The 16,286-nt window shown below is 46.8% G+C and overlaps 1 protein-coding gene across 1 annotated transcript in view; it reads right to left on the minus strand.

Annotated features, from left to right (window-relative positions):
- The window catches only part of Vps13d (vacuolar protein sorting 13 homolog D), a 227,894-nt gene that overhangs the window by 191,538 nt on the left and 20,070 nt on the right, over positions 1–16,286 (minus strand). The window contains 12 exon segments of the mRNA XM_051171302.1: positions 55–185; positions 971–1,141; positions 1,545–1,620; positions 2,553–2,683; positions 4,012–4,191; positions 4,721–4,922; positions 5,068–5,169; positions 7,526–7,694; positions 9,066–9,166; positions 9,672–9,842; positions 11,391–11,495; positions 14,156–14,272. Of these exon segments, the coding sequence (XP_051027259.1) occupies positions 55–185; positions 971–1,141; positions 1,545–1,620; positions 2,553–2,683; positions 4,012–4,191; positions 4,721–4,922; positions 5,068–5,169; positions 7,526–7,694; positions 9,066–9,166; positions 9,672–9,842; positions 11,391–11,495; positions 14,156–14,272 (1,656 nt within the window).

The raw sequence follows: 16,286 nt of genomic DNA on the forward strand, positions 1-16,286 counted from the left end.
CAGAACACACGCTTGCCTTTGCCATCCCAAACACAATCTCAAAAGGCCACTTACAATGAACTCTCCCACAAGCAAGCGGTCCAGAGTCTGTCGGATCTCAGCCTTGGTCTGCATCTTCAGCTTGTTATATTGCCTTCGAGCTGCTTCAGCAACCCTCACCTCAAGCTCAGACTGATAACCAAAACCTGCAAGATTGGAAAGGCACAAGACATCAGGGCTCACAAGTGACTGTCACTTCTGCTCTCACCCAGAAGATCCACCAAAGGGAGGAAGGGGGATAAGCAACAAAGCAGCTCCTTATCAGGGCAAGAGGGAGTGGTGACAGCCTTGAGGGCATTGAGGCACACAAGGAAAAGGTGCCTGACTTATTAGAATCCCTAGAACCATTTCTGAAAACTCCAAAGTACTGTACTTCAAAATCATTACAAAGCAAACTATTGTATTGAAGGCAAAATGTCAGCCAGGTCACTCACAGTTACTGTTTATATGAAAAGCCTCACAACTGTCAGAAGCTTCAGAGTGAGCAAGGAGGAAGGGTGCACACAAAGTAAATGTTATTTTACTGTTTCACAGGCCTCGCTGGGCATGAAAGCACGTCTCTAACTACCTCAGTCTCCTTGGGGAATAAAGAAGATCATAAGAGCATCAACAAAGCTACAGATACTGCCATCTACAAGGAAATTCTGGAACATCCTACCTTAGTCCAACAAGCTAAAACCATCTTAGCTGGCCAAAGAAACTGGCAGGATGAAAGATTAAAAAAAAAAAATCCTAAAGGAACATGGGAAGGACAACTGGCCAAGGACATTGATTCAGTGGCCACACACAATCCTGCCACTTGCTCTGCAGGCTCTGGCCACACTATCAGGGCATCCAAATGCGTGACAACCTTGTCCAGAGCACCAGCAATGACCCAAAAGATTTTTTTTTTCAAAGGTAACATAGGATCAAACAAACAAAAAAAGTTAACCTGAGGTATGAACCTTTCCCTTGTAGAAAAAGTCTGCCACTTTTTTAATAGCCTGTGGGTTGTAGATGATATTCAAGGGCCTCGTGCTGACATGCAAACGCCTCTCAAAGTGGCTGTGTGCTGGGTTTCGCTCATAAAGCATCTCAAAGACCGGACTGTCTGGGTCTGCAGCTAAAGAAAACAGAGAGGTGAAACACAACCAAAACTGTACCCACACAGGTCTGCAAAGCATGCCGGAAAAAAAGACATCTTTCTAAAATCTTTTCTAATCGGTTCACAATTATGCAGATTTGTAAAATAAAGCCTAATAAGGCCTGACTCTAATTTTTAAAAGGAACCATGACAGCTAGGCTAGTGTACTTGTTCCCATAATGCAAAGTAAGGCCCAGAGGCCTTGCAAAGCTACCCTAGTGACAGCAGGGAAACTGAGTCCCACCCAGGGAGTGCAAGGCTGCCTCAGGGCACATGGGTCCACGTGACAAACCACTATGCACAGAACAGAAATCAAAGTCTACCAATCAGCAATAACGTTTTTTTTTTAAAGGATTTGTTTTAAGAACATATGAAAAATTACCAGGGTATTGATCACTCCTGTCTGCTGATGCAGTCTGGAGACCAAAAGACTGTGAGACTCTGCCGACTTCTTTCTGCTATTAAACACATACACAAAATGCTTGAGTGGAAAGTGGCACAGCGCACCACCCCCTTTACCTTGCACATTGCTCCCTCTCTGCACACATGACTCAAACCCCTTCTCACTGCATTACCACATCTGTGCACTACTGTGCCATCTCCTGGAACAGACAATATGCTATGTGGTACCTAACGCATCTAATAAATTGCCAAATGGATATTAAATATTTAAAACTTTTCAAATTTTAAGTCCACTCTCCCACATACTCTACGAACATCCAAAAAGAAGTCTAGACAGAGTAAATGCATAAATATTCCACTATTTAAACTATGTCTTTGTTAATAAGACCAAAGATGCACAGTTGGTAAAGGATATTACATGTAAAATTGAACATATTAAAGGACTAGAAGTAGTTCTCTTTTGGAATCCTGGAAAGATGAGATTGACATTAATGACAATAGGTCGTGGGCAGGGAGCTGTGAGACATGGGAGAGGTTCAAGTGTTAACCCTGAAGTGCCGAAAGCAGTGGTGCCACTGCAGTACACACTGTCAGCCACGAGTGCTAGCCATGCCACTGCAGTACACACTGACACCCACGTGTGCTAGCCACAGCACTGCAGTATACACTGTCACCCACGTGTGCTAGCCATGCCACTGCAGTACACACTGACACCCACATGTGCTAGCCATGCCACTGCAGTACACACTGACACTCACGTGTGCTAGCCATGCCACTGCAGTACACACTGTCAGCCACGAGTGCTACCCATGCCACTGCAGTACACACTGACACCCATGTGTGCTACCCATGCCACTGCAGTACACACTGACACCCACGTGTGCTACCCATGCCACTGCAGTACACACTGACACTCACGTGTGCTACCCATGCCACTGCAGTACACACTGTCACCCACGTGTGCTAGCCATGCCACTGCAGTACATACCGGATTGGGGAAGACCAAGAGAGGAAACATGGTTCCTTCCGTAGCCAGGTCTCGGAGAAACAGTCCACCCAATCGGACTAAAAGCAAGGAGGAGTTTCTTCGCGGAAGGGACTCTGCTAGAAGTTTTACATCTATAAAAGATAAGCGTAAGGGATGGCACTATGTTCTAAGGCCTAATGTGCTTTATACCTAAAAATAATGCATATATTTTACAGAGAACTATCTGAAACTAGGAAGTACTTTTCCATGAAATCTGAACACATATGCGCACGCACACACACACGCGCGCACACACACACACACACACACACACACACACATCTGTCTGTCTATATAAGCATACAAAGACTGTTGGGAGGTTTCTCAATAGAGTGAAGTGCTTTGTATTTTGTTTTGAGACAGGCTGTCTCTATGTAGTCCTGCCTGGCCTAGAACTCTATGTAGAACCTCAAAGTCAGGAGATCCATCTACCTGCCTCTGCCTCTTGGGTGCTGGGATTAAAGGTGCACACCACATGCCTGGCATCACAATGAATTTTAAGCAGAGCCTTCACCCATGTGTTCAAGTTTAATGGTGCATGCCTTTAATCCCAGCACTCAGGAGGCAGAGGCAGGTGGATTGCTGTGAGTTTGAGGCCAGCCTGGTCTACAAAGTGACTCCAGGACAGCCAAGGCTAACACAGAGAGATCTTGTTTCAAAAATCAAAAAAAAAAAAAAAAAAGTGGGCTGGAGAGATGGCTCAGAGGATAAGAGCACTGACTGCTCTTCTGGTAGGTCCTGAGTTCAATTCCTAGCAACCACATGGTGGCTCACAGCCATCTACAATGAGGTCTGATGCCCTTTTCTGGCCTGCGGGTGTACACGGAGGCAGAGCACTGTACACATAGTAAATAAATCTTAAAAAAGAATAATAAAAATAAATAAATAAATAAATAATTTAAAAATAATAATAATAATAATAATAATAAAGTTTCAAGACAGCCAGGACAACACAGAGAAATTCAGTCTCAAAAAAAACAAAAAAACAAAAAACAACAACAACAAAAACAAAACAGGAAAGAAAAAGGGAGGGAGGGAGGGAGGGAAAGAGAAGTCAGCAAACAGCATCCTCCGTGGCCTCAGCTTCAGTGTCTGCCCCAGGGTCCTGCCTTGAGTTCCTCTGATGATGAAGATGGGCAAAGCAAATAAGCCCTGTCCTCCCCTAGCTGCTTGTGGTCATGGTGTCTCATCACAGCAATAGAAACCTAACTCGGCAAATCCCCTGATGCTGAAGTTTCGGGCAGCTGTTACCCTCATGGCGTGGATACTGGGGCCCAGACTCAGGTCCTCTGCAAGAGCAGTCTGCACTCTTAACTCGGAGGCTTCTCTCCAGACCCTACCTTCTCACGACTCTAACAACCACAGATGAGGAAAACAGGGTGTTGGCACTAGAGGCGTGCAGAGCTGGCCCGAGCAGTACCTGAGAACTCGAGCTGCATAAACGCGCTCTCGTTGGCATGAGCAGCACCCTGCTCCTTGTGCAGGAGCGTCACCGTGCCCCGCTGTAGCTGCACGTTCAGCTTGGCAAAGACGTGATCTCGCTTTGTGTAAGTGTTCATACACGAGGCATCTGCGGTGGGGTCAAAGAACTCCTCGGTGCCTACATGGTAAGGGAGAACAAGCAGGCTTAAGAGAAAACAGGAAGACAGCAAGACCAGGTACCCTGACTGACAATGCTGTTGAACCACATTTCCCTTCTTTAGGCAAGAACCCGAAGACATAGGTGACTAAAGGACCACGGCTACTACCTACACGTGGTTCCCAGGCAGCATGCCACATGTGGCTGATGTGGCTAGTGCAATTTAACTTAACTAGTCCATCATGCTGTGGCCTCACACTGATGGCACAGGTCTACAGAGGGCCTCCTCAGGGCTGCCATCAAGCCTCAGAGTTTGTGAACAAGCTCAGATTTAGTTCTCTGACAATGGCTGCCACTCAGATCTGTCTAATAATGTACAAATGACCATAGCCATAGAGTCTCTTCCAGAATGTGTCTTCCCTCTACCACTGTGAAACAAACTGCTTTCCAAATGTCTCCTTTGGTTAAGTCTAGAAATGACCTCTCAAGCTACTGCACAAAACCCTTCATTCCAACTGAGAGCACGGGTGCAGACAGGCTCACGGCATACCCAAGATCTCCTCAGGGGTCCAGTGTTCATGGGACTCGGCTGCCAATCCTTCCATCACTTTCCCTTCAGGGCTCTGCTGTCCATACCAGCCGCCCCAGCCTGGAAACCAGGACTGCAGGTACTGCAGCGTCCCGCTGCCTCCGCTGGCATCTGACTCACTAGGCGAGGCTCCAGGAGAGTCAAATTGAGGCTCTCGCAGACTCTGTGTGATCACAAACAGACATACAGCTGAGAACTGTGATATGCCACTGGTTGTCCCATGTCCTGACGGAGCACAAGGCATACTTGACACTGAAGGGACCAGGGTGCTCTGGGACCAAACGACCTTTCCTAAACACATTTCTCACCTCTGCTAGCTCCTCTTGCTTATAAAATCGATCATGAACCAGTTCACGCAGAATCTTCAATTCCTCAAAGCTCTGTTCCTCCTCAATCCGACACACCTCCTCCTGTTTGGGACAAATGAAACCGAGACGCTGCAGTGCTAGAGAAAGTGAGCATCAATAAACTGGCCCCACCAGCCTCCCTGGAGGCTGAGAAATGAGACATTGACAAATGCCATGAGAGCTGCCTCTGGCACAAGCAGGGTTTTCCTACAATCCAGCACTTTGATACTCGATCTCAAAAACTGCACCAGAACTAGTAGAGGCAGATGGAGCAACGAGACCGTGCTTTGCTTTGGTGGGCAGCTGCTGAGCAATCCAGCTCTGCACAGCACTGACTCGGGTCACAAGCTGCTTTACACATTAGCCTAGGACATTAAAGGAAGCAGAGGCTGTCCTGGACTCCCTTTGTGAACCAGGCTGGCCTCGAACTCACAGAGATCCTCCTGCCTCTGCCTCCTGAGCACTAGGATTAAAGGCGTGTGCTACCATGACCAGCTAAAGAAAGCAAAGTTATAATTCTTCCCACCTTCCAAAGGAAGCTGAGGGCCAAGCTCAAACAGCATGCATACTGACCCCAGATCTTTCATAGTCACAAGTAATAAGAACGTGGCCATTTCCAAGAGTTCAATACTAGTTACTAAAGAGCAGTAGCAAAACTATTGTACTGGGGCTGGAGAGACGGCTCAGAGGTTAAGAGCCCTATCTGCTCTTCCAGAGGTCCTGAGTTCAATTCCTCAACAACCACATGGTGGCTCACAACCATCTATAATGTGATCTGATGCCCTCTTCTGGCCTGCAGGTGTACACACAGGCAGAGCACTGTATACATAATAGTAAATAAATCTTTAAAAAAACAAAACTATTGTATCACTTTTTCTTTTCTTTTCTTTTCTTTTCTTTTTGCTTTTTTGAGAAAGGGTTTCTTTGTATAGCCTTGGCTGTCCTGTAGACCCGGCTGGCCTAAAAGAGATCCAAGGGCTTCTGCCTCTCTGAGTGCTGAGATTAAAGGCGTGTACCCCGTGTCCTGGTATATCACTCTTTTTTAAAAAAGCAAAATTACCCTTCTTCTTTTCTCACATTAAAAGGACACATTGGCGGTATGGTCCACAGCTCAGCCCACAGAGCTGCTGTGACTCGGCCACCTCAGCACTAATTCAGGTTCTTCCTCACGGCACCCTGCCTTTGCCTTCAAGAAAGCCACCTAGAGCTGGGTGTGGTGGCGCACACCTTTAATCCCAGCACTCGGGAGGCAGAGACTGGTGGATCCCTGTGAGTTCGAGGCCAGCCTGGTCAACAAAGTGAGTCCAGGACAGCACAGCCAAGGCTAACACAGAGAAACTCTGTCTTGAAAAACCAAAAATGAAAAAGAAAAGAAAGAAAGAAAGAAAGCCATCTATCACACAATGACTGATGTCCACCCTTTTCACAAGGTACCCATTGTCAGTAGCCATGTCAGCCATGAAGACAGCAATAGGCAAGTGGGGGCCATGGTCTCAGCATGCTGGCAGGATGGTGAGAATTCAGTTCAGCGAGACTGCTGGGGACCATTCAGTGAAGAGGTGCCCCTTTTTGTTTATAAAGGTCAACTAGAGGAACAATCCTAGAAAATATCCTGAGCCAAAATATTTAGAGAATGGTCTGAGCCATTCGCAAAAGCAAAACAATTAAGAAGCAAGCATCCTGGTGGAGTACATCAGACTTCCCTTTTGCTGGGAGAAGGAAGACAGACCCAGGAAGGGGTGAGCCAAGACAGAACTCTGGCAGCGCTGGTCCTAGGGCATCTAGCCCACACATAATTCAAATAAGGCTTGCCTTCTCACCTGTGTCACCTGCCTTGGCTTCACCTCTACCATAACAAAGTCCAAGGTCAATCAAGTCAACTAGGATTATAGGAAATGGAGACCAAAATCCACAGAAATGAGTAACAGACTAACAGTCAGACTATGCTCAGGACCAGAAGAGATACTGCTAAGTCCAGGAAAGTCTCCCTGATCTGCACCACAGAACTGCGCACTGCAGGAGGGGCCTGGCAGGGTCACAGCCGTCTCTGCTTCTTCCTACCTACAGCTCTTCTCAGGGAGCAGGAGTGGAATCCACTTCTGGCCAAGATAAGGCTCAGAAACTCCCAAGAATCCCCATGCTACTGAGCCTAACACTAGCCTATAAAACTGTGCCTCCAGCAAGGCACATTGAACCTTCACAGACTCGGCCTTTGTTTCAGCCAGTGAGAGAATATTCTTAGCTAAGTGTGGGGGCTCGGGCCTGTAATCCTAGGACTATGGAAGGAGAAGCAGGAGGATAAGGAGTTCAAAACCAGCCTCAGCCACATAGAATCTGAGGACAGCCTGGGCTCCACGTGTTGCTGTTTCAAAACCAAACAAAGAAATTGAGAAAACTAATAAGCAAGCAGTCCACTCACCTTGTCCTCTGCAGACAGCATGCCTCCTTTTAACTTGGTGAAATATCTGTCTGTGTAAAACACGGCATCTCGGGCACGATGCAACAAGAACTTCCACGTCAAACACTTCCTCTGCTCTCTGATCTCATACAAGTTAGCGTTCAAGGCGAAATACCACCACTCTCGGCAGCTGCGACAATCGTGACAATGTGTTAGTCCTCCCGGTGAAGACCACCGCAACGCTCTTGGTCCAGGACAAGCCTGGAACACTGCTCACTCCGACCTGAGACATTTCTCATATCAGCCCCTAGCTTCTATCTTGGGCCAGTTTTAACATTAAGCTAAACTGAATATGCAGAATCCGCTGCCAAAGAACATGGAATTATACTGCGTGTCAATAACATCCAGCATGTAAGCAGCACGCCTCACCCAGAGCAGACCCTCCCCAGAGAGGAGATCACTGCTGGCAGCAAGGCAAGCGCCATCATGAGACGGTCACCACAGACTTGACTGCTACAGATTTTCAACTGAGTTTCTAAGGACATACACAAAAACACATCAGATCTTTACAAAGGTTTTAATATGTCAGACTGGTCTCATTTATCACTGTAAATGAAGAGAGGAGGGCAGGAGATAGGACAGCAGTCAAGGAACTGAGGCTGGGCATGGTGCTACATAGCTTTGATCCCAGCACTCAGGAAGGCAAAAGCAGGAAGGTCTAAGACAGCCTGATCCTCACGGGGAGTTCCAATACATCCGGGGCTACATAAAAAGACTCTGTCATGCTGGGTGGTGGTGGCGCACGCCTTTAATCCCAGCACTCCGGAGGCAGAGGCAGGCAGATCTCTGTGAGTTCGAGGCCAGCCTGGTCTACAAGTTAATTCAGGACAGCCAGGGCTTCACAGAGAAACCCTGTCTCAAAAAAAAAAAAAAAAAAAAAAAAAAAAACATGCTGTTCTTATAGGGAACCAGAGTTCGGTTCCCAGCAACCACATCAGGCTGCTCACAACTACCTTTAATTGCATTCTCTCTCTCCCCCCCCCCCCCCCCCCACCCCCGCCACACACACACACACACACACACACACACACACACACACACACACACAAATTTAAATTAAAAACTATTTTTAAGAAAGAGAATTGATTTTTGCTCTGGAAGCCAGAGAGCACAACCTACATAATGTGGCCAAACAGACTGAAAAAAGGAGGTCTGCAGGGTGCGGCAGAGAGTAACCACACACCAAACGTCAGCAAGCAACAGCACTCTGCTTATAAGTGACACCAAGGATCTGCTGAGTTTCACCGCGTCCAGCCTCAGAACGGATCTTACCTCAACAGAGATGACAGGAAAATCAATGGTGACAATAGACACTTCATGTCCCTTTGCCCTAAACGTTATTTCTTTTCCCTCACGGGTAATACACTCGTCCTTGAAAAACCTAGCTAACTACCCAAATTAAACCACCTGCCCTTTTTTCTGCGATCACATGCACAGGATGGGGACAGGCGAGCATGCTGCTGTAAGACACACTTTGTGGGTGACAGAGAGGTACCCTTACTTCTTGGACACAGGCACTTTTGGTTTCCACTTCCGGAATTTCACCTGCCTCTCCTTCCGCTCCAGCTCCTTGAGGAATCCCATGATCTGCCGGTACTGCAGCTTTGTCAGAGGAAGAGATACTACATTAGGATAGAAGCGGTTCTTCTAGCAAGAACAACTCACTGCTTAACTAGTGGCCGAAACATCAGCATGAGGCATGTTCTGACAGTCGCTTAGTTCTCCCACCCTCTTTGCTGAGCACCCAAAAACTCCCAATCCAAACCGAAACTGAGGGCTAATGAGATGGCTCAGAGGTTAAGAGCACTGACTACTCCTTCAGAGGTCCAGAGTTCAATTCCCAGCAACTACATGGTGGCTCACAATCATCTATAATGTGATCTAGTGCCCTCTTCTGGCCTGCAGGCCTACAGGCAGAACACTGTATCCTTAATAATAAATAAATCTTTAAAAAAAAAAAACTAAGTGGACATGAGCCCAGTTTCACCATGTGATGCCACAGGGATTCACACGGGCCTGGAGTGACAGTGCTGAGGACACTGCGCCAGGGCGGCTTCCCTTTGCTCCGCTGGGCAGTGGCTCTGAGCCTCTGGGAAGAGCCCTGTACCTGAGACAGCTTCAAGGGAATGGTCTCCAGCTGAATGTCACACTCGATCCTCGGGCTGTGCCGTGACCTCAGAGGCTCCTTGGAGCAGTTTCTTCTCAAGAGGGCGGATGCGCACACAGGCTCCAGGACGTAGTGGTGACTGCGGCTCTCCATGCTTCTGGCCATGGCCTCCTATGTCATAAAAACACTGGCTCTGTACAGTCCAACCCTCCTTCTGGCTGCTACCTTCTACAATATTGGGAATTTAAGCTAAGGGCTGTGCATAGCATCAATGTTACCTAATCCACCTTATGTCACCTGGAGGTGGGAAAATGAACTGCTTCTCTCCGCTTCACTAAAGTGCCTACAATGTCTTCACAAGAAGACTAAGCTAAGCTTTTCCTCAGTCCTTCCCAAACAGTGACACTGCCTATTCATATACGTGACTTAAAGGTCCGTCCCCATGGCGATGTTCAAGGAGAAACCCGAGCAGGCTGGGCCTCTCTACAAAGCTGATCTGCTGCTCTGTTCACTCAAAACTTCCTACTGAGCAACAAAATGCTGTCTACAGTTTGTCACAGGTTCACAGCAGTGAGAAGCCACAGTGTGCCACAGGCTCATAGCAGTGAGAAGCCACAGTGTGCCACAGGCTCACAGCAGTGAGAAGCCACAGTGTGCCACAGGCTCACAGCAGTGAGAAGCCACAGTTGCCACAGGCACACAGCAGTGAGAAGCCACAGTGTGCCATAGGCTCTCTGCAGTGAGAAGCCACAGTGTGCCACAGGCACATAGCAGTGAGAGGCCACAGTGTGCCACAGGCTCACAGCAGTGAGAAGCCACAGTTGGCACAGGCACACAGCAGTGAGAAGCCACAGTGTGCCACAGGCACATAGCAGTGAGAAGCCACAGTTGCCACAGGCACACAGCAGTGAGAAGCCACAGTGTGCCACAGGCTCACAGCAGTGAGAAGCCACAGTTGCCACAGGCACACAGCAATGAGAAGCCACAGTGTGCCACAGGCTCTCTGCAGTGAGAAGCCACAGTGTGCCACAGGCACATAGCAGTGAGAGGCCACAGTGTGCCACAGGCACACAGCAGTGAGAAGTCACAGTGTGCCACAGGCACACAGCAGTGAGAAGTCACAGTGTGCCACAGGCACACAGCAGTGAGAAGCCACAGTGTGCCATAGGCTCACAGCAGTGAGAAGCCACAGTGTGCCACAGGCTCACAGCAGTGAGAAGTCACAGTGTGCCACAGGCACACAGCAGTGAGAAGCCACAGTGTGCCACAGGCTCACAGCAGTGAGAAGCCACAGTGTGCCACAGGCTCACAGCAGTGAGAAGCCACAGTGTGCCACAGGCTCACAGCAGTGAGAAGCAAGGAATCAGACACATCTTAAAGACAGAGCTTTAGCTGGGTGTGGTAGCACACATCTTTAATCAAAGCACTTAGGAGACAGAGGTACTGGGATCTCTGTGAGCTCTAAAAGCCTCAAAATTAACTAATCAATTCATTAATTAAAAACAACTTTACATGAAAAAGATGCACACAATAAGAAAAGTTCACCAAGTAGCATGATCCATGTTAGAATACACAAGCCACTGTGAAGACACAGGAAGCATATCAGGCAGAGTTTAGACCCAAGATGCTTGTAGATGGGGCACAGCCTACAAATCAGAGAAGGCCCTGCACCACATGCCTTGATATCATCTCACACTAAAACCCCATGCGGGAACATACCTGCAACTCAGCCTGAGGCAAGTCCCCCAATAAAGTGCAATCGACATCCCAGTAGACACTAAACTCAGCCACATCTAATCGCTTTTTTCGCATTAGTTTCTGTACCTGAGGGAAGAAGGAGGAGAAAACAGGATGGCCGCCTTTAATTTCACATATAATTGTTGTTTACTCAATAAACCATGTGTGAAACATCACACATAAGGTACTTTGCAAGGTGCAAGGATGCAAGAGCAAAGGAAACAGTTTACTCTCATACAGCTTAAACTCCATCCATGCAAGGCCTGGTGGCTTACACCTTTGATCCCAACACTCAGGAGGCAAAGAGAGGTGGATCTCTGTGAGTTCCAGGACAGGCAGAGGTACATAAGACCCTAAAAATGAGTACATAAATAAAAAAAGAGACAAGCAAAATCCAACCAGACAAGCAACTCCAACATGTATGAATATTTTAAATTACACAGAAGAAGCAGTGGAAAAATATCTAAGATGCTATGAGTAAGCAGACAGAGAATATCACTGGACAAATGAGTGTCAAGATAGCTGTAAACCAGCACAAAAGGCCTGCTGTCTTCAGGGGACAGTTATGACATTTCTGTTGTTGTTGTTTTGTTTTGTTTTTTGAGACAGGGTCTCTCTGTGTAGCCTTGGCTGTCCTGGAACTCACTTTGTAGTCCAAGCTGGCCTCGAACTCACAGAGATTCGCCTGCCTCTGCCGCCTCCAGAATGCTGGGACCAAAGGCATGCACCACCACTAGTCTGATTATATTTCTTAACTCGAACTCTGAATGGAAGAGAAAAAGTATGGGTGCGTGTACATGAACACGTAGTTGAAGTGGGAAGTCAGCTAAGTATCGAAACAGTATCTTGGGATATTATGAGGGTATCAGTTTGGACAGTGCTCTCTCCCAAGAAGTCGAGTTCACCCATAAGTGTGAATACGTCCTTATTTGTAAATGCCAAATGTGGGGACAGAATCAGGTTACAATGAAGCCATGCTGGATGAGTGTAGGAACAAAGCTAATGAATGGGGTCCTTGTAAGAAGAAAAAAAGAGAGAGAGAAACCAAGACAGAGAGAGACAAAGGAGACAAGGCCCTGTAAGCCCTGCCACAGAGACCAAGTTGTCACGTCTACAGGACCCAGGGCTTCCAGTACCCATCAGACACTGGGAGGTGTGGACACACCGACCCTCAGGGTTGCAGCAGCCTTTCTGATTCCTTAGTTTCACATTTCTAGTTTCCAAAGCTAGAGAATAAATTGCTGTAGCTTTTTTGTTTTTACCTTTGTTTTTGTTTTGTTTTGCTCTGAGACAGGGTCTCAGTATGTAGCCCTTGGCTACACTAGAAGAACTCACTATATAGCCCGGACTACTCTTGAACTCAAAGATATGGCTGCCTCTGCCCCCTGGGTGCTGGGATTAAAGGTGTATACCACCACGTCCCACTGATTTTATTTTATGTGTATGGAGATTCTGCCTGAATGAACGTCTGAACATTATATGTACCCAGTGCCTTCGGGGGCTAGGAAGGGGTTCTGGATCCACAAGCACACAAAGGCTCAACAGATATAAACCACTGTCCTAGTAAATAAAAATTATAGGCTTCTGAGCCAGGTATGGTGGTGCACGCACGTAATTCCCACCCAGTGCTTGGAAAGTGAATACGGGAGGGCCAGAAGTCTAAAGAGACATTGGATATGCAGTAAATTACGAATCCAGTTCAGGGTTGGCCTAAGCCCATGAGGCCATCTCAAACTTTGAAATGATCTGTCAACTTTTTTTGTTTTGTTTTGTTTTGTTTGTTTGTTTGTTTGTTTGTTTGTTTGTTTCGAGACAGGGTTTCTCTGTGTAGCCTTGGCCATCCTGGATTCACTTTGTAGACCAGGCTGGCCTGCGAACTCACAGCGATCCGCCTGCCTCTGCCTCCCGAGTGCTGGGATTAAAGGCGTGCGCCACCACACCCGGCTCGATCTGTCAACTTTTATTCTATCTGTTGACAACATCAGCCTCCTATGTCTTGCCCAACAGAGCACTTCTGCTAGCCAGGCAATGATGGTTTTAATCCCAGAACTCAGAGGCAGAGGCAAGTGGGTCTCTGAGTTAAGGCCAGCCTGGTCTACAGAGTGAGTTTCAGGACAGCCAGGACTACACAGAGAAATCCTATCTTGAAAAAGAAAAAAAGAAAGAAAATGTAGTCTATTTCATGGAGAAGGGTATGATCTGACTCTAGAATAGAAAATACAATCAATTAAGATGGTTGTCAGGTGATACAGGCCTGCCATCCTGCTGGTAGGTATGAAAAGCCCTCACTCAAAAACAAACCCCCAAGGGTATACAAGGGTGTGGAGAATCGGTGTTTTAACAGGCAAGTCTGAAACACCACAGAATGTCACAGAATAGCTTTATAAAAAAGAGACTGTGAAAACCATCACAGACATCTCCAGACACTGGGTGGAGCTATGAGCAGAGTAAGTTTCCTGGTGACAAGAATCCTTTGCACTTCAGCCTCTTTGTGTATAAAACCAAAGTGATGTAATACATCAGTGAAGAGTAATTGCTTCCCCTCCCCCAGAAAATTAACTTTAGTTGCCTACATACAGGACACACACAGAAAAAGCGAATATTAGATGAAAAAAAAAAAAAAGACACACACAGAGTAGGCAAAGTAGCAGGACTGTGGTTATAGAACACTGGAGGACAGCGGGCAGAGGCCCAGGGCTCCTAGCATGGAGTTTTATTGTCGGTCTGTGGTCAGACCTCATACTTACAGGCTCATTTGCAGCATTCTGCATGGACACATTCTTAATGCAGATGCCAAATGCAAAAGGATGGGAGGGATTGGTAATACCGTCTTCAAAACGCAGATGGACATCTTGAATTTTTAACTGCAAAGGGGAGAGAAAGAGAAAACACATTCAGTAGCTGCTACTGGTAGATCTTTAAGTGGAGGGCAACCACAGAGGGCATGTACGCACGGGTATCCCATGTGCACGTGCTCAAAGTCTCAAGGGACGTGATCAGAAACCACTCAAAAAATGACAGCTCACTGTGTGAATGTTATCTCAGGAAGGCGGCAATGCTCCCATCAAGTCACTCCAGAAGACAACGTAAATATTTAAACACGGCAATATCAGGGGCCAGATAGATGGCTCAGCAGCCATGCAGCCCTAGCAACATGAATCCAATGCCCAGAACCCTTATAAAGATGAAAAGAATGAACAGACACCAGAAAGTTGTGCTCTGACCTCCACATACATACCTACACACACTTATAACAACAACGACAATAATAATAATAATAATAATAATAATAATAATAATAATAATAATAATAATAATAACTTTTAAAGAGGAGAAAGAAAGAGAACAACATCATTGACGCCAAATAATTGGGTATACCACTCTTGTCTCTCTAGGAACTTGAGCCCAGAATAACCTGCAAAGCACATAAAGGTCTGTGTGAATCTGCACATGTTTATTTGCTCTTGCTCCAGTGAGCGAGAGGAATTACTCAGTCAGCTTCAGTGAACTAAGAAACAGTAATGGAGGCCCGTGAGTAGCTCAAAAAAGTGTATTAATCATGTACAAGGGCCTTGGTTCAGTCCTCGGCACTGCAAAAAGGAAGGAAAAAAACACACTGCAATAATATAAGTATTTAAGTAAAATATTTAATAAACGTTAAAAAATTTTAAAAATACACATGTAGCCAAGGAGAGTGCTCAGCATCATTAGCCATCATAAAAATACAAACTCGGCTGGGAAGATGACTCACTAGGTAAGAATGCTTGTTTTGCAAGCATGAGGATCTGAGTTCAAATCCCCAGCAGCACTCTCACAGAAAGTCAAGCATAACTACAGTTGCCTATAACATCAGCATTGAGGGGGCAGAGACAGACAGGTCCCAGGACCTTGGTGATGACCAGATCAGCCTAGTCAAACGGTAAGCTTGTAGCTGAGGAGAGACCCTGTCTCAGGACAGCAAGGCAGAAGCAACAGAGGGAGACACCTGATATCCTGCTCGGGCCTTCACATCCATGAACACAAGAGCACTACCACCCGCAAATCTATGTGTGTGCCTAACAAACACAAATCGCTCATACCAAACGTACCACAGAGAAGGAAAATAAAAGAAAGCCAAACAGCAGTAAGCCATCACTGTGCCCTATGAATATGATTACAATCATGGTGTTGAGGCCAACATAGAGAAACCGATGCTTAATACTGATGGAGAAATCAGAATATGTGCCAGTGAGGTGGCCCAGTGGGTAAAGGGACTTGCAACCAAGGCTGGTGACCTGAGATCCATCCCCAGGACCCATGCGGTAGAAGAAAACCAAACTCGGCAAGCTGTCTTCACACACACACACACACACACACACACACACACACACACACGTAAATAAAATTCTACAAAAACTGATGGTGGGGCCAGGAGAGGTGGCGCACCCCTGTAATCCCAGCACTGGGGAGGCAGCAGCAGGTAGATCTCTGTGAGTTCCAGGACAGCCTGGTCTACAAAGTGAGTCCAGGATAGCCAGGGCTGCACAGAGAAACCCTGTCTTGAAAAACCAAAAAAAATAAAAATAAATAAAAATAAAAATAAAAATAAAAGTGAAAGTTATAGTAGGGTGCTCAGCCCTAAATGGCACAGGTCCATCACCCCCTCCAAGGCTCAGGGAACATCAAGAAAGAAGAGACAGAAAAGATGTAGCCTGGAAGATGAGGAGTGGAGGAGTGCGGCAGTGCACCTAGTGGGCGTGTCCCTTTTGCTCCATTCATAAACCACTGCAGTGAGCTTCTCTACATGGACCTGCACATGGCCAGCGACACCTCGAGGCAGAGGCCTGACATTCCTGTGTCTGCAGAGAAGCAGCCTCTGGCCCCTGAGAAGGACATTGC

This window comes from Acomys russatus, chromosome 29, assembly GCF_903995435.1.
Source record: "Acomys russatus chromosome 29, mAcoRus1.1, whole genome shotgun sequence".
NCBI lineage: Eukaryota > Metazoa > Chordata > Mammalia > Rodentia > Muridae > Acomys > Acomys russatus.